The sequence below is a fragment of the Ylistrum balloti genome, unplaced genomic scaffold, assembly GCF_031769215.1.
Source record: "Ylistrum balloti isolate Yb309-2 unplaced genomic scaffold, AGI_CSIRO_Ybal_v1 Utg369580, whole genome shotgun sequence".
Lineage (NCBI taxonomy): Eukaryota > Metazoa > Mollusca > Bivalvia > Pectinida > Pectinidae > Ylistrum > Ylistrum balloti.
Genome location: NW_026781871.1, coordinates 23,668 through 50,923, shown reverse-complemented (window position 1 = coordinate 50,923; position 27,256 = coordinate 23,668). Strand labels below are relative to the sequence as shown.

Sequence of the window (27,256 nt, the reverse complement as noted above, 5' to 3'; positions counted from 1 at the left end):
ACATCCATATAAATACATATTACTTGCTTACTGACCAATCCAATCACACAAACACATTCAGAGACATTTTTATGTAAGTGCATACTCTATTTTGATTCAATCCTAGTTAATAAGTATAGCGAAACAATGTAATGCGGCGTAACAGCTGATCATAGTAAATACTCAGTGACGCCTAATCATTAATATGTAATAACAGCTAAGATAATAATTGATGAGGTAATAATGTAAACCCGGTTACTTTTGATGGAGTAATATTACTGCCAAGACAATAATAGATGAGGTGAAAACGTTTGCTTTTGCAGGGATAACATTTTGGCTAATTCCCGAGGAACTGTTGTGATTGCGATTTTAAAAGCGTGAAATATCCGCAATTTATACTAGTAATTGATGAATTAAACCGAACAGTTCTATACAAAAAGTACTCATCATTAATGCCCTTTCTGATCATACATAGATATGTTTGATAAACATCATGTCTTTTCTTCTGGGTTCTTGCAACAATGGAATGATTCTTTAACCCTGCAAGTTCAATCACTGGTGGACACATCTACGGAAAAACCAAATCCAAAAAATGTGTTTATCAAGCACTGGAATATCACGACCAATAATGTTCATCTATGATGCTTTCTTCATGTCCTTTACAAGTTGTGATAAATCGTCATGCAGAGGTCTGTTGAGTATTGAGGATGTACACAGCAGTGCTGCAAACGAGGCGCCTGTGAATCCAGCAGTCAATATATCTTGTCCTAGCAAATAGATACAAACATATGGTTATAGGTGTCAATTGGTAAATACGTGAAAACAACAAAAAGATACCAAATCTTAACGGAATCTTAATCTAAACATAAAATGGATGAAACGTTGGCAAAATTAGAGTAAAAGAAAGTTTGACACGGAGACTCCTGAATCATGTATATTGCATTAATAGTTTGAAGTTTGGAGCGGCTGTTAAGTGGTGTCACATGGTGCTGATATTGTCTACAGTTGATATAATATCTTAATGAGGAAACCATTATTTGCCAGATCTATTTGCAAAATCTTCACATCAATGACTTGAGAGATCTGTTCAGCGGTTTTATCTGTTCATACCATCTATTGTCAAGTATATATTCCAAATTTGTCTTCTATACTCGCCATATTGAGGTAATGTCTTCACAGGTACTTTGCTAAGCATTACCGTTTCAATTCCAAGCTTGGTGTAGCTGACATTTATATAGAAATATTCCAATTTCTACCCAAATCAGACGCAATGAAACTACTAAATGTGATATGTTTCATTTACCGATGAATTTGACCAGATTAACATTGCCAGTGCGAATTAATACAAATATTAGATAAGGGGAGAAAACTTCCCAACTTCTACAAGACTGGCAATATACCACAGGTATGAGATTTAAAAACTATTGAAAACTATTAAAGAAATTAAAAAAAAAAATGTGTTATTAACATTCAATAACTGTAACTTTACGTTTCAAAAGATGTGAAGCGACTCAAGCCTGATATTTCTTGCTCTCCGCTTCGGTGTCGAAAAATGTGTTAAATTTTGTTCTTATTTAAGTTTTATTGAATGTTAAGTAACCACGCTAAAATATATTTCAACCTGTCACAATAATCTATCTTCAAATGACGGACTATTTGCTTGTATGACGTCAAACGATATGATGACAAGAAAAGAAAATTAAAGTAGAAGATAAATTGCGTCAGTTCCCGTGCTATAGAAAAAAAAGCGTGAATTGAAATATAAGGATTGAATCTTACTTATGTCGATTACTTGGGATGATGAGTTGAGTTGTTTTGCTTCGCAGTTCATTAAATTTGTCTCAAGACGAACTCAATTCATCATCCCATGAAATCGACATAAGCAAGATTCAATCCTTAAGTATTACTTCTGTACCCAAGCATATTTGTTAAGGTTTCATAGGAAAGGTATTGTCCCGGGTCCTGGTTGATGAATACAGCTTCTTACAAAAGCATGTAATTAATTGCATAAAAATGCAAATTATGATATTCCAAAGACAGTGTAATTCTAAATAAAAAATGATAAAAAAAATCCTCAATGAAATACCTCTAACGATTTACCTGTAACAAACAGACCTGGACTAACGATTTACCTGTGACGAACAGACCTGGACTAACGATTTACCTGTGATATACAGAACTGGACTAACGATTTACCTGTGACGAACAGACCTGGACTAACGATTTACCTGTGACATACAGAACTGGATAACCATTTACCTGTGACGAACAGACCTGGACTAACGATTTACCTGTGACAAACAGACCTGGACTAACGATTTACCTGTGACAAACAGACCTGGACTAACGAATAACCTGTGACGAACAAACCTGAGTTAACGATTTACATGTGACAAAAAGACCTTGGCTAACGATTTACCTGTGACGAACAGACCTGGGCTAACGATTTACCTGTGACGAAGAGACCTGAGTTAACGATTTACCTGTGACGAACAGACCTGGGCTAACTATTTACCTGTGAAGAACAGACCTGGTCTAATGATTTACCTGTGAAGGACAGACCTCGGCTAATGATTTACCTGTGACAAATAAACCTGGGCTAACTATTTACCTGTGACGAACAGACCTGGGCTAACGATTTACCTGTGACGAATAGACCTGGGCTAACTATTTACCTGTGACGAACAGACCTGGGCTAACGATTTACCTGTGACGAACAGACCTGGGCTAACGATTTACCTGTGACGAACAGACCTGGGCTAACGATTTACCTGTGACGAACAGACCTGGGCTAACGATTTACCTGTGACGAACAGACCTGGGCTAACGATTTACCTGTGACGAACAGACCTGGGCTAACGATTTACCTGTGACGAACAGACCTCGGCTAATGATTTACCTGTGACGAACAGACCTCGGCTAATGATTTACCTGTGAAGAATATCCGTGGGATAATGACTTACCTGTTAGGAAAAGACCTGGGATGTCAGTTTCCGCCCTCAGATGGACTGCAGCTGGTGCCGCAAACCGCTCTATGCTATGTTGAAGACCATACATTTCTCCTTCAGTAGAACCTAAATAGTGCGCGTTGCTAAGGGGGGTTCCCATCTCAATAAATTCCTCCTAAATTGAAAAAACATATTGTTGTATATATTATCTGCTTTGTCAAGAAGCTTAAAAAAACTGTTAAAAACAGGGTTTCAATCAAAATATACATAAATTAATTCATCTTAACACGTCAAAGTAAGTTATTTTACCTACATGAAATACTTCATTTGTATTTTGTGGTTTGTCTGTGAATACCTTAAAGAAACCATCAGTGATGCTAGGGTGACACAATATAGCAAAGCAAAAGTTAGAATATTTGATATCACAATTGTCTAACACAAATGTTGAAATATAAGTTCAGAAAAAAAACCCATCAAATACATGTATCTGCTTTCAACTTAAAATTATTGTGAACCTCTGATAAAAGTCAAGCAGCTGAGCTGAATATAATTTAAAGTTCGTGTAATTCAATCATTATGGTTCAACTGCCAATGTATTAACGATATTGTTAGCAATATCAAAACTGAAAAGCAGGAAATTCATTGCAAAATAATAGCTTTTCAATTTTATCATTCAATCAGTCAAAATTTCAGCAAAAATGTAATATTCACCATCGACCAATAGATAATGGATTTTTTTTAGCAAGAATGTGATTGGATTATTCACTGCAATCTTTATTTACAAAGTAGTCTCTGTTACCAGGGTATTATATCTGTTACTAGGGAGTAGTCTTTTTTTTACTAGAGAGCAGTATCTGTTACTACTAAAGTTAGCTACACATAATGTTGACGTTCGGCGCTGATATGAAAATATTAGGAGATTATGTTTTCAAATTGCAGCATGGTTGCACTACATAAAACGATGATGTAAACCTAAATTGTTAATTTTGTTAAATGCTAGGTTATATCCTCTAACCTGGAGATTTTATTAATATATATTTGTAATTGGCTCAGATTTATTCAAGTCCTGTTATTGATCTGTCGTTCATGTTATCTTCTTTTACACTTAGATTATCTAAAATATGTTTGAATATTATCTTGCTTTTAATAACCAACGATGATTTATGCTAATAAAGCGGCAAACGTATTCCTCATGAAAACTTGGTGTGAAAAAATGAATTTTGTTCCAGTTGTTCAAAGTTTGGTTAGATTGAACTAGTGAGTAATGAAAAAAATTAATTTGTCACTGAAAGGCATCGACATTCAAAGCTACACCAACATTCAAGAAATATAAATCTGCCGATCACGATAGAATCTACTACTTTTTGTTTGGTTTACATTTACTCTTTCTTAATAACGACTGGTTAACTCTAACTAAGTTTTGTACAATTTGGGCCTGGTTGCTTTCGTCTTACACTGCCTTCCAACTTGGGATTGATCTTAGCTAATTGGTTCCACATTTGTCTGCCAATGGAATTCTTCAGATCCTTATAATCATCACTTCTACGCTTCACTCGCTCGTCTCTCCACTTTGTGAACCATTCGTTCCTGGCTAGCGTAATAATCAAACACGTGCTTTTCCCTACAAAAAGTCACAAATTCACATTAGCTATAAAATACTTATTATTCCTGTTAGTATCATCTGTTTTGACAACTACTCGCCTCGAAAATGCAATTTATAATAATCAGAATGAAATCATTAAGATGATTGTATTGTCCGCAACGATATGACACCTAGGTAGGACAAATTACAATAATGGATATTTCAGTGATGTATACATGTATATGGCTGTGAACCATTATTCTACCGCGTTTCAGAAGACATATTTAAGCCAGCTTCTGTTGATTACCTGGATTTCTCGCCGCCCATGATGGATCCTTGGCAGATGGAAACGAAGCAAACATCAGTGGTATTTCATAGCCTTCAAGTTCATCTGGAGAAAGGGCAAGGTATTCCTGCATAGCTTCTTCTTGGTCTGTTCTACAGAGGTCAAGATGTTGACAATTAAGAGAAATATACATCTAAGAAAAAAGTTTTTTATGAAAAATTGCAGTCCGATTACAAAACAGATTACAAAACGTGTATTCATAAGGTAAAAATCCGTTTAAACATTGCCTTGTTTTATGGAATGAAAATGAAAACAGTGTTGGGCTGTGTGATAAAGAGAGGACAACCTTTTCGAAAATTGCAATTTGGAAATATCAAAGTGCACATTACACTTTGTTATATGTAAAAAGACAGATGACATCGTATTATGTCTATATTTTTTCCTGTCTAAACGAAATCAAATTTACAAAAGTCCTTCTTGTGAGAAACTAAAATAATAATGTAAAATAATTGTCGGTTATCAAAATGATGATGGGTTTGTCTTTATTATAAACTTGTTTCTTTAGATACTTGAATTTTTAAGAGTGTATACCTTTAATGAAAGTTAGCATAGTTTGTTACACGATAACTTGTAGCTGATGTTCACTACAATCAGTTTGCTTTCTAGGGAACCTTATTTTGAGGTACACCATATATAGTAGTATCCTAGCCAGGAACTCTTATGACACAGGTGTGTTTGTTGAATCGCTCACTCAGATGGACAATCACTGAGACTTTATTTGTAAGCAACTAGTAATTTAGAATAAACAACCAGTTATAATTTTGTTAAACTAAAGTGAAATAAATGTCAATTCCATACATAAATATCCATCTTGCTTTGCATACTTTCAATCTCAAAGCTGCAATATCTTAAACTCTAAATCATCTTGGCATACACTGAATGATCAATCACCAGATTTAATTGCTAAGAGAATACGTTAATATTTCAGCATCAACATTTTTCTCTGAAGAATACTACAAAGATGGATTGTAACTCGGTTAAAAATTGACCAAGACAAACAAATAGTAGAGTTTAATCTTTCAACAGAGAATGTAATTTTGTCTCAATTATTTTAGTATGTCATGAAGTCCTTAAACTAACATTATCTTAACACATGATAAGAATGAGCTATCCTTCCAAATGTACTCCTCTTTCATCTCTATTTCACTATAATCTAACATGGGTCACCAAATAAACCACGTAAATGATATACCATTCTTTCTTCTGATTTTGTTTGTGTCGGTGTGGTTATATGTTTTTGGCTATTTAATTTTATTTCCCATGGAAGTCAAATGAGAGAAAATGCCAAGTGAATGAAGAAATTCATAAAGGAATAAATACCTAAAATCTAGTCACCTAGTTTGTTTAGGATTTTACATGCAGTAACGTCCAATGAGCTCACCATAAATTACTAATTAGCTATATTGATATTGTGGAAAATATATTGTTGAAATGCGTAGTGGACCTGTCAAACATCTATACATTATATGGAATACAACCAATTAGCTTTACCTGGTAAATGCCCACAAGTTGTGTGCCTTTAGATCTAGTTCCTCCTTGGTCCCCCTTAGTCCTATGAAGGCCGTGAGGAATGAAACACTGCTTCCTACCTGCTTGATCATAGGGTATATACCTATCAGAAAACAAGATCGATTGTTACTAAAACAAATATGACTTTTCATACATTTTCTATTTTCACAACTTGGCCGAGATTGTACAAGAGAATGAATAAAAGCATTTAATAGAAATATAGATCCAGTAAAGCCACCTTACAGCTGTTTTGTCCTTGTTGGAAATTCGCTGAGGCTAAGGGCCTAAATGTTAACCTGGGAAAAATCCAAAGTGATCGAAATGTCAGAATCTAGAAGGGGAGACGCATTAAACCCCATAATTCAATTAATTTTTATATACATCGGGTACATGTGCATGTTCTGAACCATGCCACAAGTGATGTCTTACTTTTCATTAAGATAAAACCCATAAACATATCATATTATTGTATACCAGTTTTTAATCTTGCTCACTTTCAAATTGCATGCAACCCCAGAGTTTTGAATCACAATACCGTTAAAAAAGAAAAACTTTTAATGCCACCTGTATCAATTTCCTGAGATCAATGCTTCGAATGAATTATCTACAATCATTATCTCTAAAATAAATCCACGTCTTCAAGTAAAATCCCAATAAGAAAATTCCTAATCACGTTTAGAGCTATAGCACCTTTCAGGTATTTAAGATAACCGAAGAGAAACAAGAAGTGTACACAGTCGAATAATGTCTTTATCTACCTCTCAGTTGACAAAGTGGTGAAACTGAGTGAAATAAGGTATATATATAGGCCATGATCTATCATATAGGCCAGTACATTGTGTTAAACAGCATACATCATATCAATAACGCAACAGAATTAGGGACTCTCTAACTAGTAAAGTCGGTATTGTTAAAGACATTATAGATTGTACCGTAGGTATCGTTAACGACTCCATTCTATTACAGACATAACAACTGGTTAATTTTGTTATCGTTGGTACTGAAATTAAGTCCTCACATGATTTTGAAGCAATTTCTTGTGGCAATAGCTTGAAGAATGTGTTGACTAGCCCTGCGTCGGATATAACACGCTTTGCATAAATTTGAACTTTTGCCTCCTTCGTCTTCACTTCCACACCTGTATATAACAAACAACATCGGGTGTCTAATCATGGTACTACTCATAGAGATTTAGACATGGCGTGATGGTTCATAAATTTCATTTCACTTTAAATAACGACCCTACTCCTCATTCGGAAGATCATATTCGACCTCTGTGATCTTAAGTGTGTTATGCATCCAAATTAAGTCATGTATCTAACCTAGTATAACATGGCTGGATCATCAGTCAGAAACAGGCACAAAGAAAAAACACCCAAGCACCTTGCCCATATTTGCTGCTGGTGTATCGTCATAAAGTGTTGTAAAATCAATAAACACAATCAGGTAATGGATCTAAATCAAATTCAGGCTATCAAAAATGTCATTACAAAACTTTGCTAATGTACATACAATCCCTTCTCACATAAATTGCTGGTAGTTATATATATAAACAAATATTTAAACACGCATGTACGCTTATGCAAATCACAGTGAATTTCAAAAAGATTTAACTAAGAAACATCCAGAATCGTACCATGTGCTTGTCCTTGGGAGTTAATGAGTATCTTATTAACGGATGCCTTCACCAGCACCTTGCCTCCAGCGTCCTCTATAATTGGAATGGTGTGTAATACTACCTCACTCGAACCGCCCCGGATGTAGTAGGCACCGTCCAGGTAGTGATTCAGAACCATTGCATGTAGCCCAAACGAGGATTCTGATGCCACAATACCTGCACATTAAAATTTCATATGTTATTTAAGACGACTTTATGTGTTCTGGCAGAAGAATGATCCCCGGTAGAGATTTAGATGAAAGCTGCGTACAAAATGTTCAAATTATCAGACCCAAGCTTTGCACGTAACCTAAAACATCACTCACCATAGTCCCCGAAAATATAGGTGAACACAGCTCTTAATTCTTTGTTGTCCGTACAGCGGTCCAATATTTCCTTGGTAGTTACAGACAAGTATTTAGAGTAAGGTTTAAACAACTTGCTGTAAATTCCTGTGTAAGTCATAATTCCTAGGATCCATTTCGGCAATAGCTTGAGTACAAAATATCCCTCCATAAATCCTTCACAATCCTAAATAAAAATGTATAAAACAATGAACATTTTACATGTATCTATTTATATAAATAAAAACATTTGTACCACTGAATAAAGTCAGTACCTTGATCTAGGCCTCCAAATATTCTACAACAAATCATCTAGATGATTACAGTATAACGTCAATGTCAAAAACGCTGTGCATAGACCACAAAGTTAAAGTGGCATGGCAGCCTATTATTTGGCCGAGTGATTTTGTACCGGGAGCTTGTCGAGATCAATGTATAAGTAGGTCGTCAACGAAACAAGACCCAGTAGTAAATCAAACACTGACGTGTTTATATATTACATATCAAAATCAACAATATCAACAAGTGAACAGAATCATAATTTAAACTCCAATTCAATAAAACTACGGTAAACTGTCATCAAAAGAAACATTTACATGGAGATTCCTGAATGAGGAAAAGGATAATTAAACCAGGTGTTCCGGAAGTGTAAGCGTTCTCTGCCTCATTGACGACACCTACCATGAAAGATTTACAACAATGAAATCACCTGGCAAATTACTGAGTATCAAACAAAGTTTCATATAGCACAAAGAAAAGTAGATTTCTCAGTGTATAGGCTATGACGACCATGAAACTTCCCCACAATCATCAAAAAGTGATGTACTTTTAACAATATGTGTTCTATCAAAACAATGCAGCATAAGGTGTTTAAACAAGTACCTTAAAATATTGCATCATTTTTTTTATCCCTTCTTCTTCCTCGGGGAACTTCTTGATAAGGCTAGCCTCTAGTTTTTTCCTGTCAGACAATATGTCATATTTCCTCGCTTTTTCAGGGTCACCCAAGTAAACCTGTATAATACAAAAAAACATAAAAATTACTTTTTACATCATAAACTACCTTCCTTTCCTAAGTGGAATTTCCATTGGTTAACTTATACATCAACAGTAACAATTGTGTATATATGATGTGATACTGCAAGTTGTCTTTACATAATGTAAGCCAGCCAGTCTAATAAATAACCTAACCTGTATTTGTTTGTAGTTCATGCCAATCAAATTAAATTTTAGACTAAAGTGTAGTACCTGGGGATCCTCGGGATGATATTGCTGATGTTATGGGTGTGATTTGATCATATCAAGAAGAAGAAAAAACCTAGTGTTAATACTATTCGTAAAATTTAGAACCCAAATCACCATATTTATGAAACAAAATGGTTGTTTTATCAATATTATATACCAGGAGTTTTAATTCTGACCTACAACATTAAAACATGCTAAAATATGGATGTGGAACACTGTTTAATTATCATTCAATCACTGCACTGAAACAGAATCACGTCCCTGTCGTATGGATGTATGTTTTAGGTTAGTTTTTTAGGGATTCAGCATCGGACTCCTATTATGGTTGAAGATAATGAATAAATACACGTTATAGTAAAAATGACGAGGAAATTATCTCCCTTTGGTTACTACTTTACCACATTGGTTTTCCTGGTTTCCATCGGGTCACTAATTAATATAAGATATAATAACTTGTTGAGCTATTATTGTACCTATACATAAAGTTGTATTCATTTAAGGCTGGAGTATCACACATCAATTTACAAACATCTGACTGAACATTTTATAGATAAAGTTAGCAAACACAATGAGACACCACAAAAGTTCTGCTGACCTTCTGGCACCGCTATACCAAATCATCCACAAAAAGGTAGTTTTGTTCATTTTAAGTCGTTCTCGTCAAAAGGGCTAATGAAAAAATGGTTTCATTGTAAATTGTTAGAAGATACATTTAAGATGCAGCAGGAACTCAATACAGTCATATGAGAGATAAGATGTTCAAGCTCGGCTTTGGCAAAGTACGAAAATGTATCTAGTATTGGAAATTGTGTGATACTTCTGAGAACCTACAATCTCGGACATTTCTTTTGCAATACTAAATACCAGTAAATTGGGGTCATAAAATATCTGTTGCGTCCGTTCAATGTGAAGATGTCTCTGGATTTTGTTTTGCAAATTAAATTGTAATCAATTCAATTAAAATCCCCTCAAACAAAGACTACTAAAATATTTGTAACATTGTGAAATATTTACATCACAAATGCTATCAAAATACTCTATTGGTATAGACATCGTGCCCTTTTTATTGTCAATAGTCCATATTTGGACTTTGCGTAATGCTATGTAAATGACGAGACTACTGATCGATGTCTTCAAAATGTATAGAAATTGCACACTGGGGGAAAGTTAACAGAAATAGGGGTGGAAATGTTAGTAAGATCAGTTCAAAATGTGAGTAACGGATTAGACTTACTTATAAAATCTGGTACCTGTAACTGAGCGAAATCGGGGTTTCTCAATCTCGGGCTAAGATCCGAGGCTGGGATTATGTTACAGGATCTTAGTCGGAGATACCCCGATCTCGCTCAGCTACAGGTAATATATTTTTTCTCGCACCTACTACTTTGAAAATTATTCAATATTTCATCAGAGTTTCGCGTATCCCGTGGGAGCCTCACACTACCTACACAGCCTCTTCACTTTCACTCTTCACAAGGTTTGGAAAGTGCCGCGTAAACATTGTAGGCAGCACATTGTTTACCTCTCAGGAGTGCGGGGTCGCATTTTCTATTTCATTTAAAATCAATTTTAGATTTCAAATAGAATATTGTTGAAATTTTAACAACGACATAACCTATGATTTTGTTGAAATGAAATTAAGATTAAAACTTTTTTCCGGGAAACTACTCTGACGCGTTATGCTTTCCTTGTCAGTCAGACTTCATGTGATTTACGTTTTATTCATTTCACACACGAGACAGATACGACTTAGCGCATTATATAACAAATATCAGTTTGGCCCGTCAGATTCATTACAAGTGTGAGTCATTCAATTGCATACAGAACACAACTTTAATTTTTTTTTTTCTGTCACCAAATTGTATTATAATTACTGTATCAGTGAGATATGTTACTCCCCGGCTAAAAATTACCAGATATTGACAAACTTTTAATTTTTTCTAAACAATTAACAGAAATAGGTTGGTTTGTAAAGTACATTGATAACATTAAAGTACATGGTAACGCAGATAACAACATTGTGATATATTCTCTTTTTGATATTGAAGTAACAACATGCAGATATCAATGTTCTAAACTACTTGTGACAAAACAATAGAGATACCGCCCAGAATTAGACAATGTTGGCAGATTTGATGACAGAAATTACATGCAAATTTGTGATATCACTGTTATATAATAGCAAGATGAGACCTTATAAAGAGAATGTATGACATTCAAAACAAATTATAGACATAAACACAAACAGTTCATCGTATAACATCCCTTTGGAACATTAGGAAATGTGATCCACTAGTAACTGACAACATTTGGGATAATATTCTAATGATGACAAACCACAGCAACCGTCTCATAAGAAACTAGATAACTTGTCTGATTGGACTGTAATAACCTCAGTAAGCGTCTAATTGGACTATAAATAACCTCAGTAAGCGTCTAATTGGACTATAAATAACCTCAGTAAGTGTCTGATTGGACTATAAATAACCTCAGTAAGTGTCTGATGGGACTATACATAACCTCAGTAAGTGTCTGATGGAAATATAAATAACCTCAGTAAGTGTCTGATGGGACTATAAATAACCTCGGTAAGTGTCTGATTGGACTATAAATAACCTCAGTAAGTGTCTGATTGGACTATAAATAACCTCGGTAAGTGTCTGATTGGACTATAAATAACCTCAGTAAGTGTCTGATTGGACTATAAATAACCTCGGTAAGTGTCTGATTGGACTATAAATAACCTCAGTAAGTGTCTGATTGGACTATGAATAACCTCGGTAAGTGTCTGATGGGACTATAAATAACCTCAGTAAGTGTCTGATTGGACTATAAATAACCTCGGTAAGTGTCTGATGGGACTATAAATAACCTCAGTAAGTGTCTGATTGGACTATAAATAACCTCAGTAAGTGTCTGATTGGACTATAAATAACCTCGGTAAGTGTCTGATGGGACTATAAATAACCTCGGTAAGTGTCTGATTGGACTATAAATAACCTCGGTAAGTGTCTGATGGGACTATAAATAACCTCGGTAAGTGTCTGATTGGACTATAAATAACCTCAGTAAGTGTCTGATTGGACTATAAATAACCTCAGTAAGTGTCTGATTGGACTATGAATAACCTCGGTAAGTGTCTGACTGGACTATAAATAACCTCAGTAAGTGTCTGATGGGACTATAAATAACCTCAGTAAGTGTCTGATTGGACTATAAATAACCTCGGTAAGTGTCTGATGGGACTATAAATAACCTCGGTAAGTGTCTGATTGGACTATAGATAACCTCGGTAAGTGTCTGATTGGACTATGAATAACCTCGGTAAGTGTCTGATTGGACTATAAATAACCTCAGTAAGTGTCTGATTGGACTATAAATAACCTCAGTAAGTGTCTGATTGGACTATGAATAACCTCGGTAAGTGTCTGATTGGACTATAAATAACCTCAGTAAGTGTCTGATGGGACTATAAATAACCTCAGTAAGTGTCTGATGGGACTATAAATAACCTCGGTAAGTGTCTGATGGGACTATAAATAACCTCGGTAAGCGTATAATTGGACTATAAATAACCTCAGTAAGTGTCTGATGGGACTATAAATAACCTCAGTAAGTGTCTGAATGGACTATAAATAACCTCAGTAAGTGTCTGATTGGACAATAAATAACCTCAGTAAGCGTCTAATTGGACTATAAATAACCTCAGTAAGTGTCTGATGGGACTATAAATAACCTCGGTAAGTGTCTGATTGGACAATAAATAACCTCAGTAAGCGTCTAATTGGACTATAAATAACCTCGGTAAGTGTCTGATGGGACTATAAATAACCTCAGCAAGTGTCTGAGGGGACTATAAATAACCTAAGTAAGTGTCTGATAGGACTATAAATAACCTCGGTAAGTGTCTGATTGGACTATAAACTCGTAGATAAAAAGTTCTCCATTAGGAGTAAAAGTTTAATTATAAAAAGGATAATACAGAAAGTCAAATGTACAAATGGTAATTTAAACAACATATTTCCAATACAAAACAAACCAATGATAGTAGAATGAAAACCATTTCAGTATGGTTTTATTACATGCTCAAAGTATTTCCTTAGAATTTTTGGCATGTGTTTTGTTAAGTGTTTATATCTGCTACAGGAACAGCGAGCACAGTCTAGTGGATTAAAGTTGATTCAAACAAAAAATTGTTAAAAAAAACAACTTATAGTGTTATCCTAGGATAATGTTTGCTATTGTCAAAGACTTCAGAATTTTGTTAATAGGAGACTAAGATTCAAATATTTAAAATGGGATGTGTTGCCCTTTAAACTGATGATTTTTTCTTGTTTGAATTTCAATTTATCATGATCAAACTTGTACAGTATCCACCCATGGACTTAATGGCTGTAGTTGAGTGACCCACTGGGCATTGGTCTTACTGTAGGAGGAAACCGGACTACCCGTCCATTCAGGGAATTTAACCCCAGACGGCTTGATGAGAGGTAAGCGTGTTACCAATCCACCACCCAACCACCAAATAAATAAAGATCAATACAAATATCATAAGATTGCGATAAAAACTCCTACAAGCAAAACATACATATGAGACAAAACACTTTATGAACCAGACAAAATAGACATCGTTCCTTCAAGCTATCAAAGATAAGACGTGATCTGGATCCTTGCTAATCGGATACTTGTGCCTTACAGGACACAAGAAAACATTGTTTAACATACCGTGTCAAACGCCTCATCCATAGGGGGATAGTCCACTCTGCCCCCAGTTATCTGGTCAATCAGCACCCGGTCAGTTGACCCAGGGGCCATATTTCCCACGTAGTGGATTCCTATAACATATTAAACAATCGAAACTGAAATCTGACCATAACCAAGTTAAGTAACATTAGATATATAATGGTGAACTGACAAGACAAGGTCAATCAATATATAAAAATACTATTCAACTTTATAAAATATAAATATTGCACCAATGCATTTTTCATGCTTCCTATGCTGATATGCCACGATTCACCTTACAGCATTTGAAGTAGAAAAATTCAGATTTCCCTTATCAATGAGATAATGATACCACTTTGCTTCGCAATCAAACGTTTCCCTCAGGCTTTTGGTTAACAAGAAAACATCTTTGATCAATGTGACCTTGAATATGATTCAAGGTCATTTCGTTTTGCAAATTTGTCTGACTTCATCTGAGAGACCTACCTGCCAAACATCATGTTTGTAGCCCTTTTGGTTAATCAGAAGAAATTGTTTAAAAGTATCAACGAATTTGTCCCCTGTGACTTTATTTATGGTCAAGGTAATTTCTTTAAACAAAGATTGTCATGGTTCAGCAAAACACCATGTTTCTGGGCTTTTTGGTTGGTCAGAAAATGTCTTTAAATGTTTTACCAATATTCGACCTGTGTGACCTTGAATATGGGTCTATGTTAATTCTTTTCGCAAGCCTCATCAGTCTTCGCCCAAGAGACTTAATAGCCAAATATCATGATTCTATTTCATTTGTTTATCAGAAAAAAAATCTTTTAAGGTTTTGATAAATTTAACCCCTATAATCTTGAATATAGGTAAAAGTCATTTCTCTTCCGAAACTTTGTTGGGCTTTATCCTAGGAACATAACAGCTAAATACCATGCTTCTGCATATTTCGGTTAATCAGTATAAAATGTTTAAAAGTTTCAAGGAATGTGACCCCTGTGACCTTGGATAAGGACCAAAGTATTCTCTTTTCAAAAAAACGTCATGTTTTATCCTAAGGCTTCATTCTAGGAACCAATCAGCTAAATAACATGCTTCTTCGCCTTCTAATTAGTCAGAAAAAATGCTTCAAGGTTTTGACAATTTGACCACTGTGCATATAGGTGAGCAAAAACATAGGTCCTGTACGCAATACCAAGAAATGTAAAATGATCCTTACGAAGGTTAATCTCTCGCACGGTACGTATCCTAAAATGTTGGATCCAATAATATATTCAGACACACCGAAAGTAATTGTCATATACTCGAACAGATCACGCTTTCTCCATTAATTGTACAATTTTCATTAAATGAGATACAGTTAAAGATGAAGTATTGATAACTTACCTGTGTCGAATTCATACCCTTTCTCATGGAACGTGTGACAAGAACCCCCTGCTCTGCCATGTTGTTCTAAGACAAGAACTTTGTGTCCGGCTCGGGAAAGAAGTGACGCAACGCTTAGCCCTCCAAATCCGCTCCCTATGATGATATCGTCGATGTCTTCGGGTACCTTGGCTACGCTGAACTCTGGAACGACAACAAAACAGAGATCAGTCACTTTTCCTGTTTAATTAAAGAATTGTTGAAGGATTTTCTACTTGATAATAACAAATAATTATTTAACATTATCATTTCTAAACACAGCTTCAAACGGCTTCAATATTCAGAGATCTGGAATGTGTGGCTTGATGTGTACCTTCAGTGATTTTTAAGCCTAATGTTGTGCACCCCATGTGCCGTAAGTGTCCAGTTCATAAAAACAAGAGGCCTAAGGGTCTTAACGGTCACCTGAGTCACAATGGTTCTTGTAACATGTCACAGCAATTATTTCTTAAAAAAGTGATATAAATTTAACTAAATTGTACACGAAAATTCAAATGTAAATTGTGTATGCATTAACTGTTGTCCTATGCTTAGGGTTCTCACAAAATTTGAATAAAATGAAATCTCATTTGAGATTTGAATTTACCTATATAAAATCTTCCATCCAAGAACAGAAGAGCATCTTTGAAATTTCAGTCAATCTGAACCATTTTGCGCCCCGCCCATCAGCCCCTGGTGATCAGTCAAGCTCAATATGTGCATTTCATCACTTTGTCAGCTTGTACGTATAAAGAATTAATTTATACCAAGTTTGAACTATTTCTAACAGAAAATATACAAATTATGCTCAAAAACGTAATTTTCCTCTATAAAATATAGTTAATTGTACACTCTTCCTATGGGGAAATGTGAGACCATGGGGTCATGAAATTTACAATTTTGGTAAAGCATCTGAATGCCTTTCGATCCATGAGGAGTACCGATTCTACCATACCTAGGATTTGAGGGGATTTTTTAAAATTTCAATTTATTTGACCCTTTTTGGCCCCGCCACTCAGACCCCTTGGACCATATAATTTTCACTTTTGGTGCACCTTAAGCCATGGAAGGGTTTTTCAAAAATTCATTGAAATCGGTTCAGAAGTTTTCCAGAAGTCAAAAATGTTAAAAGTTTACGACGGACGGCGCCGGACAAAAGGGAGATCGAAATGTGTCTACTACATATTCTCAGTTTCAATTCCTTTTTTTTTCAAAAGCAGATATCATGCAAACATGATGTAGCGTGTGTGCTCTAAAACGACAACATTGCAGCATATATATATGTGGGAAGTTTCCAGTTCTTCGTGGGACAGGGGTCGGCGTAAGAAAACAATTTACGTCAGAATGTGATACTTGGTCTTCTTTCTCACCATATTCTCTTATTTGAATCTTCATACAGGATAAGCCTACCCTCTAGAGCCCTGAACAAATCTGATGAACCGATCAGCGACGAGTTCTTTAAATGATATAAATAACTTGTGGCCAGTCCTTTTTTTATTGCAATCCAATGTGTTTAAGCAGGACTTAAGTAGTTCAGAAAGTATTTTAAATCAATTACTACAAAATGACCATACATTTGTTCGTTTTATATGCTATCTTGGTCCCCTTGATCCCTTTTTACGAAGTACATATGTAAAACTGATTAATACGTAGGTACTAATTAATACGTAGGTACTAATTAATATGTACATATCTATTAATACGTAGGTACGCATTAATATGTAGGTATTAATTAATATGTAGGTACTAATTAATATGTAGGTACTAATTAATATGTACATATCCATTAATACGTAGGTACTCATTAATATGTAGGTTCCCATTAATATGTAGGTACTAATTAAGATGTAGGTACTAATTAATACGTAGGTTTAGAAAAATTACCATGTAGTATTTCAAAAGGTAGCGATCAACCAATTATTATCGATTCTGCGCCCTCATTAGCCCAAATATGAAGTAGACTAGTCTTTAGTTCTGGAGCCCACAAAATCCCTATCAAACGTGGGTGAATCAGTCAAACAAGGTAAGTTTTGTTGTTTTAACAATGAGTGGACGCATGAGAGATAAAGTCGAACGATATGCTGTTAGTATCAACATGTTAATGATAATCTGTGTCAAGAACAGAGATAAATACTTTAAAATGACAACTAAACAATGACCGCGATGGTATTGCATTCTCGGTAAATTCCATGTCGTTCAGTGTGATGTACAGTAAGTATAATAAGATATATTTATCACCTAAAGATGTACTCGGTATATATCAAAATGTTCAGTACAGATAGACTAGGTGAAGAATTTGTCTATATTGAGATACCACGCCTAACTGGAATATGTGTTACTTCGCTACAGGAATTCAATAAATTCTGTCAATACACAGCTCCTGTACGAACGACAAAACAGCACACAACAAAGATACATAAATGGAAAAGCACGTGCAAACGTTTAACACAGCCCATAAGAGCTAACCATCTCAATCATAGATGAATGGTGTGTACTCCTTTCTGGCCTGCTACATAATCCCTAATGCTAAAATGAAGGTTGAAACTAAATTTGAAACAAGGCTTTACGTAAACGTACAATGTACATATGGTATATACAGAGTCGTGCAATACACATAACACTTCTTGTCTCTTTAAGAACTGTTAAGGGTCAGTAGGTCAGAAGGTGGGTTAGTAAATCGACAAATAGTAAAAAAAGGCCTGGTAAGCCCGTTGTTTCAGCATCAAAGAAGAACGTTGCTGCTTAAAACACTTAAATAGTAATAATTTCAAACGGCAGCACATACGACAAACAAATCAAATGTTTAAAATCTTAACAGTTTTGAGCTCGATGAATCCCTGATATGCTGACGTCTGAACGAAAGGACAAGCGTTTGAACTGTGAAAACAACCCTCATTAACAAGCATGATAATTGTAATTTAAAACAATTTTATGTCTCTTATGAGGGACAAGATATAAGAGGCACAAGACCGCAATAGTGGACGTAAAACCCATTAAATAAATAATAAATCAATATTGGCCCAAAGACCATAAGCTCTAGGCAATGGTAATCCAGACATCAAGCCAATGATCTAGCTAAGAAAGCTCTTCAAAACAAAAACACAATAGAATGTAAGGTGAAATTATCCAGAAATATACTCTATTATCAATGAACACATCAATAATATATAGCCAGAAACTTCGGAAAAATTAGACAGATCAAACAACCTACGGGAAATTATAGATCTACGAAATACAAAACCAAGTGCATAAGGACGAAACAAACTAGAAGATATTGTCATCACAAGACTAGGATCAACTAAAAAATAATATCAATATATTGGTTAAAGATATATCACCAGACTGAACGAGATGTAATTCAGGGGAGATAATAGATAATATTTTTCTATATTGCAACAGACTCGACCAGAAAAGAAAATATCTCATTTCCGAATTCAAAAGAATAAAACTCCGATACATATCCATCAGCCAAGTTTTAACATCATATGAAAATGAAAAGAACTAGCGCTTAAATTGCTCATCGAATTCCTAAGGAAAAATCGGCTATTTAGATAAAAATAGAAACGGTAAACAGATAACTCCCGAACATCAGACACAGTAATGGATTATCAGGATAACAAGGGAGACTACCAGAGAGAATTACTGCTGATCATTCATTGGTGCATACTGACACCTCATGAGGTATGCGGTGTCCTCCTCTGTGTCCCATTCCCCGCATACAAAACTGTAAAAACAGTCTACACATACAGCAAATGCAGCTTTGATCCCGGGGCTTTCCGAACGGAATGCTCGCTGCTGAAATTGTACACATGTAAATTAATCAACACACACAAGTAAACACGCTCTTTTCACGTATTGATTAGACAAACGGCTCAATAGGAAGACACAAACTCCACCAACAAAACAAAAGACCCTACGTCCAGTAAAGATCATACATTAAGGGAAACTCGGGGTACAACGGTCGTGGACTGGTTTGCAGTCTGATTCTGGTCTTCTACTCTGACTTGCAGCACATGGAACCCTGCTAGGTAGAACAATGGGGATATTCAACACTGGCCGTAGGGTCAGATAGCAAACACCACCAATACCTGTAGACACGAACAAAATGTTATAATAATGAGACGTACAACAATCCATGTATGCAATGTGACACTAATTTTATATAGTTTATTCCCAAAATACATTACATATCCTGACGACTTAAGATACTAGTCTAATACTTTTTAGTTCTGACCTAAGAAGGGGCTCCTCTGTTTCAGCATGAGTCAATGCTAGATATCTGAAGTCTCCAGAAACTCAAATATACAACACAACACACAAGCATACAATCCAACTATACACCATACAACACCCCTACTCCAACCCCATCTCACACAACCCAACTATACACCATACAACACCCCTACCCCCACCCCATCTCACACAACCCAACTATACACCATACAACACCCCTACCCCCACCCCATCTCACACAACCCAACTATACACCATACAACACCCCTACCCCCACCCCATCTCACACAACCCAACTATACACCATACAACACCCCTACCCCCACCCCATCTCACACAACCCAACTATACACCATACAATACCCCCTACCCCCATCCCATCTCACACAACCCAACTATACACCATACAACACCCCCTATCCCCACCCCATCTCACACAACCCAACTATACACCATACAACACCCCTACCCCCACCCCATCTCACACAACCCAACCATACACCATACAACACCCCTACCCCCACCCCATCTCACACAACCCAACTATACACCATACAACACCCCTACCCCCACCCCATCTCACACAACCCAACTATACACCACACAACACCCCCTATCCCCACCCCATCTCACACAACCCAACTATACACCACACAACACCCCTACCCCCATCCCATCTCACACAACCCAACTATACACCATACAATACTCCCTACCCCCACCCCATCTCACACAACCCAACTATACACCATATAACACCCCTACCCCCACCCCATCTCACACAACCCAACTTTACACCACACAACACCCCTACCCCCACCCCATATCACACAACCCAACTATACACCATACAACACCCCTACCCCCACCTCATCTCACACCCTATATAAATAGTACTTCTACTCAAACCGCGGGATGTATATAATAGTTTACAGATTAGATTAGACAACTTAATTCCTCTCTGTCTACACTCAACATGTAAGCAGTTAGAATTAACATACTACTCCTTCTAAACACATAATCTAAAACATTATCCAGCTATCTTACCCATGTATGTACAAGGAACCCCTCTCTTTTCAAAAAAACTTAAATCTTGAGAGGAAGTCCAAACTGTCTAAGCCAAACAGAGGCCAGGGTTGCACATTTATATAAAGCAAATCATGTTTTCATTTACAAGTTGAAATATAGCTTAGTAGATACATGTATAGCTAAAGTATACAAAAATCAGATCTATTTCAAGTCTATCCACAACCTTTTCCTTGCCTAATACAATAAGGCATCTAACTAAAAAAAACTCACATAAAACAATGTGAAAAAATCTTGTGGTACTTCTGAGACAGGAATATATATGTATCAAGGCTGAGAAATGTAGTGTTACCACAGGTATTGAAGCATATTATACTTGTAACTCAGAACATAGAAGGTTCAGCAAGTAATAAGATCCGGGTTTGATGAAAGATATGACTACACATTTTTTCTCGCCTATATGGTTGTCATAAACATACAACATGTCTTTATTAAAGATTAATATGTAACAAATATCAGAAGGGCTAATTTTGGACCAGTTATTTTTATTCTCACAAACTTTGCAGTCCTTTGCCTAAAGATCATCTATATGAAGTTACACTTTTGGTTCAGGACAAGAAGATTTGCTAAGATTTAACAAATTATACCCCTTTCTGCCCCTTAAATATGCCCCCATTGAGGCCACACCTTTTTCTATTGTAAACTTAAAGAAGCTTACTTTACCTAATTTTACTCCTTTTTTACCCCCACCTGGGGCCCCTATTGCAGCCATTACTTTTCCCCCAAAACTAAATGTATCTTATTACACAGATACTTTGTGCTTAGTGTGGTTGTAACCCAAAAACATGGTCAATGCCATTAGAACCCATTTTCAAACAAGAGATCCCAGAGGGATCTTGGCGCCCACCATTTGAGGATCTATTTTCAGTTCTTGAAGATTTGTTTATTTTTTTTTGTTTGTTACAGGTGTTACAATGTTCATGAACTGGTCTTCATTGAATGTACTCAATGATGGCACAAGAAATTTTTATTAAGCACTTATAAGCAAATATCATTTGAAAAAGATCCCAAAGTATTATTAGATAGCAGTCAGTTACAGGTGGATAATGGACAATATGTTTGTGCTGTATTACTGTCGTCATCCAAGATGGCGGCCTGTGGGCCACCTTGATTTCAAATCAGTCCAAAAAAGGTACAATGCACAACTAGGGACCAAGGGAAACCAATATCTATGAAATATCAGAAGGATCCATCCAGTACTTTCCCAGAAATAGCGGTAACAAACTTTTACTTTCAAAATCCAAGATGACCACCTGTCGGTCATCTTGAATTCGAATAAATCCAAAAAAGGTACACAAAGGTGCACAACTAGGGACCAAGGGGAACCTGCATATGAAATTTGAGAAAGATCCATCAAGTACTTTTCCAGAAATAGCGGTAACAAGAATTGTTTACGGACGGACGGACCACGGACGCAGGGCGAATTGAATACCCCACCATCTGATGATGGTGGGCTAAAAAAATCTAATTGACCCTTTTTGCCCCCTCCTGTAGCCCCTATTGGAGCCACACACTTTTCATTCGCAAACTTGATGCATCTTACTATAGGGATACTTTGTGCCAAGTTTGGTTGAAATCCATCCTGTGGTTCTTGAGAAGAAGTCGAAAATGTGAAAAGTTAACGACGCACGACGACAGACAAATCATGATGGCATTAGGTCACCATGAGCCTTGGCTCATGTTACCTAAAAAGTTAACGACGCACGACGCACGAACTTAATCTGACTGTTGGTTCATGCGAAGAAGATTTTTAAAGATTTACCTAATTTTACCCCCCTTTTCCCCCTCCTGGGGCCCCTATTAGGGCCAGGCCCTTTTTCTTCGCAAACTTAAAGCGGCTTCCCATGGGGATGCTTTGTGCCAAGTTTGGTCAAAATCCATCCGCTGGTTCTTGAGAAGTCATTTTAAAAAGGTTTTAACATATGGCCCCTTTTACACCCCTTATCGGCCCCAAAGGGGACATTATCACTTTTTTCAACTTAATTTCATATGTCTTTCACTAAGGGATGCTGTCTACAAAATTTGGTTGAAATCGGTCAAAGTTGAATTTTCGACCCTTTTGAGCGCCCCTTAGTGGGGCCGTTTTTGACCCGATTTTTTTTCCATTCCCAAACTTTGTAGACCTTGCCATAAGGACCCTAAATATCAAATATGAATTTAATCTGACTGTTGGTTTACCTAGTTTTACCACCTTTTCCTCCCTCCTGGGGCCTCTATTAGGGCCAGGCCCTTTTTCTTCGCAAACTTGAAGCGGCTTCCCATGGGGATGCTTTGTGCAAAATTTGGTCAAAATCCATCCGCTGGTTCTTGAGAAGAAGTCGAATATATGAAAAGTTAACAGCGCACGACGCACGACGACAGACAAAGCAGCTCAGGTGACCTAAAAACGCAAGTATTAATTATAATTACACCTGCACCGATCTAACCACTAAACACAGTCTGACGGATGGGACTTTAAACGGTAGTTATAATTACACCTGCACCGATCTAACCACTAAACACAGTCTGACGGATGGGACTTTAAACGGTGGCCCGTGCGAGGACTGTCCACTCTCGCACGCTAAAAGATACCTCTGTGAATTTTAGAAAAGGAGTAAGCGTGATAACGACGGTCCATGGGTTTAGGGATAGTGTTAGGCTATGCAATTATTTTTAAGGCATTGACGGAGTTTAGAAATTATCCTAACACAAATCAAATCTAGGTAGACCTCCAATTCTTCCTTTCAGATTCTGGATATTTCAAACTGCTAGAATTAGTAGGATAATGCATTTATTAGGCCCTGGAGCCGTCTTCTAAAACAAGTATGATCAAACGTTGGTCGCTACAGACGGTTCCGTCCTACTGAGGGGGTGTAGTTCACCTCCTCACGTCGCCAGAAAACTGATGTTTGTCGGTGAGACGATACCCGGATACGGGAGGAGACACGGAGACGAAAAACCTGTCAACCAACCGACCAAGGTACCATTTTGCTCGGAGACCAGTACATCCATGGCTATATAGTTATCTGTTGTAGCCTACACAAATCCGTTATAGCATAAATATCCAGGTTCAAAATCACCAACAACTACTTTCAATGATCATTATAAAAATCAGGGTGTTACAATTTAGTTCAACAATACTTGTATAAAAAACATCACATTTTATAATATGAGTGTGTATGGTCAGTTATTTCGTGAAAGTATTACCTAGTAATACCTGTAGTATCTGCTAAGGTAATAGTTCTATAGGAAATATGTCTGACAGCTTCGTAGCAACTTGTCCTATATATTAAACTGTGGATTGACATCGTATTAATAATGCAGTATTGCGTCATTATATACTTCACATAGCAAGCACATATTTAAAAGTCAGGACGTGGAACACACAGGAGTATTTTTACCACATTACCCATGTATTGTAACCGTTCATTCGTTTTTACTAATCGTTTTAAACTGCATTGCTCTCTGTATGCCGTAAGTTTTTTCTATTCGTTTTAAACTTCACGGTTCTCTATATATGTCGTGAATACATTTATATCTGATGAAGTCTGTGTCTTGGTCCTTCGTACCACGTGTTAGTTCAGTGTTTTCATTGTTCTGCAGGTTCCTTTTAACAAAGTGTTTCCATCCTAATCTATCTTGATCTCTAGTACTCATTTTAACATCAGAACAATTGTTAAAATTCATAAACTTCCATTTTATTAGAGGCCGGAACTCCATGTGGGTAATTAAACAGAAAACGTTTAAAAGACGATTAAGTTGCGTTTCTGAAGGAAAACACCGACTTCCGCTAGCAATCGTTTAACCCCAGTGCCCCTTTTCTCTACTTAATTTAGTGTTTAAACAGTTACAAAGAGACTGGTCAAATTTGTTATCTATACACACAAACGTAAATATTCACTAGATAACCCAGGTACAATCAATATACCTGATATTTATAGGTATACGGACTTTGACCACACACTCAGAGGTATAGGTAGTTTGCAGTAGTTGTAGATTGTATTCCTGACATTGTAATAAAAGCACGTGTGACATAGAATTTAAGAACCCAAACTGGGATAGTTATACAACGTCTGGAAATAAATGTAGTAAAAAACAACGTAGTAATAAAAACATGTCGCTCGAGCCTTGTAAACAATCTAAACATTTCAATTTCAGACTAGTTCAAGTAATGAAACTGTTGTTCGTTAAATCTTCAATGACATATCCAGGCATATATATATATATTATGAAACTAGTTTTACTTCCAAACATTTCATCGGCACATTCAGATGACCCTATGATATACATAGAAAATAAGGGTAGAAACAGTATGGCCAAACCTTGATCAGCGACCTTTAATATATCTGTCTGCGACCACACGCACGAAAACATCTTAATATTTCCATTGCGGAAAAGGTCATGTGCGCTTATAATTACCCAAGTGTTGTTTTGTTTCTATATAGTATGAATTCTGTTTTGTCACGTATGCAGTCAAAAACAGGCTACGTCTAAACAAAAAACAAATGTCGCGTTATGTCCGTAAATGACAATAATGTCGCGGTTCGTCTAAAATGACAATTGTAGCAGCACATTAGAAAGGTCCGTTTTGTCGTAATTACCTCTAATATGTCATTTTTGTCGAGGCTCAACTGAATTGATAACTTTGTTGATGCAACGTCTAAGATGACAGTTTTTGTTGAAGTTACGCCTAAACCAATACTTGTGTCGCGTTGCGTCTTGAACGATAACAATGTCGCGGTTTCGTCTAAAACAACAATTGAAGTAGCACATCTAAAATGATAATTTGTCACTGTTCAACTATAATGACAATTTTGTGAAGGCTACGTCTAAAGTGAAAATTTTGTCGCGGCTACGTCTAAACTAAATTTTGTGTCACGTTATTTCTAAAATGGTAATAATGTCATGATTTTCTCTAAAATGACAACTGCAACAACACATGTAGAATGTCAATTTTGTCATAATCACGCCTCAAATGTCAATTTTGTCAAGGGTACGTCTCAAATGTCAATTTTGTCGAGGGTACGTCTCAAATGTCAATTTTTTCGAGGCTACGTCTCAAATGTCAATTTTGTCGAGGTTACGTCTCAAATGTCAATTTTGTCGAGGTTACGTCTCAAATGTCAATTTTGTCGAGGGTACGTCTCAAATGTCAATTTTGTCGAGGGTACGTCTCAAGTGTCAATTTTGTCGAGGGTACGTCTCAAGTGTCAGTTTTGTCGAGGGTACACCTAAAATGACAATTGATCGCGGCTACGTAAAATCTGACAATTTTGTCGCGTCACGTTTAAATCAACTCATCAATGAACAAAAATATAAGGAAATTCAAGTAAGGATTTTAATGTAAATTCGTTCCCAATTAGTACCGCTAGATATTCTGGACAGACACATACATTCTACAGTAACCGATACTGTACGTTACCTACTTGTTTCTTATCAATATACCCGTTAACACGTTTTTGAAGTGGATATGTCAATATTTTTTAGGCCATAAGATTGTATAGTCATCTCATACAACAATAGATTTATATATTTGGTGGTCTGAATCCCAGAATGTGCTTTCTGAAAATACTTACCTAACCCAGAAAATTATGACAATAATATATTCTGCAAATTATGGGTAGGTTGAGGTGTACACTGTGATTTAAACTACTTTAACATGGATTTACACGTTTTGCGCGACAGATTCAAATATAACAATTTGAATTTAAAAATTTCCGACATTGACACGGTGGTGGGAAGACTATACTTTGCCTTTTGTGTCCGGTGATCGCACACATACTTAATGGACAAACAGTTTAGCACGTGTTGGTTCGTTTACAAGGACGGTATCTTTATCTCGCTGCTATTGTGATAATGAACCCAGCATACATCATTATGTAGTAGAATGATATATATCTCTTGGTAAGACGATGAGCTAAAGATGTAAAATCTATATATCAACATATTATTATCACTACACATGTGAAGACACTTCAAACCGTGACCTACATACTTACTGTTTTTCAATATTTTCTTTCTCGTAGCTTTATCCGTTATGATGTCTTCGATTGGTCGCACGTGTTCCAAGGCGAATGGATTCCTGCCACGCCCTTGTTTGCCTTTCCCCCAGAAGCAGAAGCCTAGGGCAGCGGCTAAACAGCATGCCACACATGACACGCCCACTGGGTACATGGTCAGACCCCACATGTAAAACTGGACATCGGATAGCGTGGTCATCACTCTGGACGCCATCAT

At 36.4% G+C, this 27,256-nt stretch overlaps 1 protein-coding gene across 1 annotated transcript; it reads right to left on the bottom strand.

Moving 5' to 3' along the window:
• Positions 1-608: 608 nt before the first annotated feature.
• LOC132543419 (all-trans-retinol 13,14-reductase-like) lies at positions 609-27,256 on the bottom strand. Its single transcript, XM_060206924.1, has 12 exons — positions 27,019-27,256; positions 15,704-15,886; positions 14,336-14,445; positions 9,248-9,379; positions 8,348-8,552; positions 8,001-8,198; positions 7,383-7,502; positions 6,347-6,467; positions 4,817-4,947; positions 4,382-4,548; positions 2,943-3,102; positions 609-746 (listed from the first exon to the last, which is right to left on the bottom strand). The coding sequence occupies exons 1-12, from the start codon at positions 27,254-27,256 to the stop codon at positions 616-618; spliced, it is 1,896 nt and encodes a 631-aa protein (XP_060062907.1). The 3' UTR covers positions 609-615.

What these genes read in the sequence shown, in the direction of transcription:
- LOC132543419 (XM_060206924.1), bottom strand. Translation starts at nt 27,256, where the DNA reads ATGATGGCGTCCAGAGTGATGACCACGCTATCCGATGTCCAGTTTTAC. An exon ending in CTCCCAAGGACAAGCACATG is followed by an intron (nt 7,503 to 8,000) that starts GTACGATTCTGG and finishes TGTTATATACAG; the next exon opens with GTGTGGAAGTGAAGACGAAG. An exon ending in AACTTGTGGGCATTTACCAG is followed by an intron (nt 4,948 to 6,346) that starts GTAAAGCTAATT and finishes TGACCTCTGTAG; the next exon opens with AACAGACCAAGAAGAAGCTA.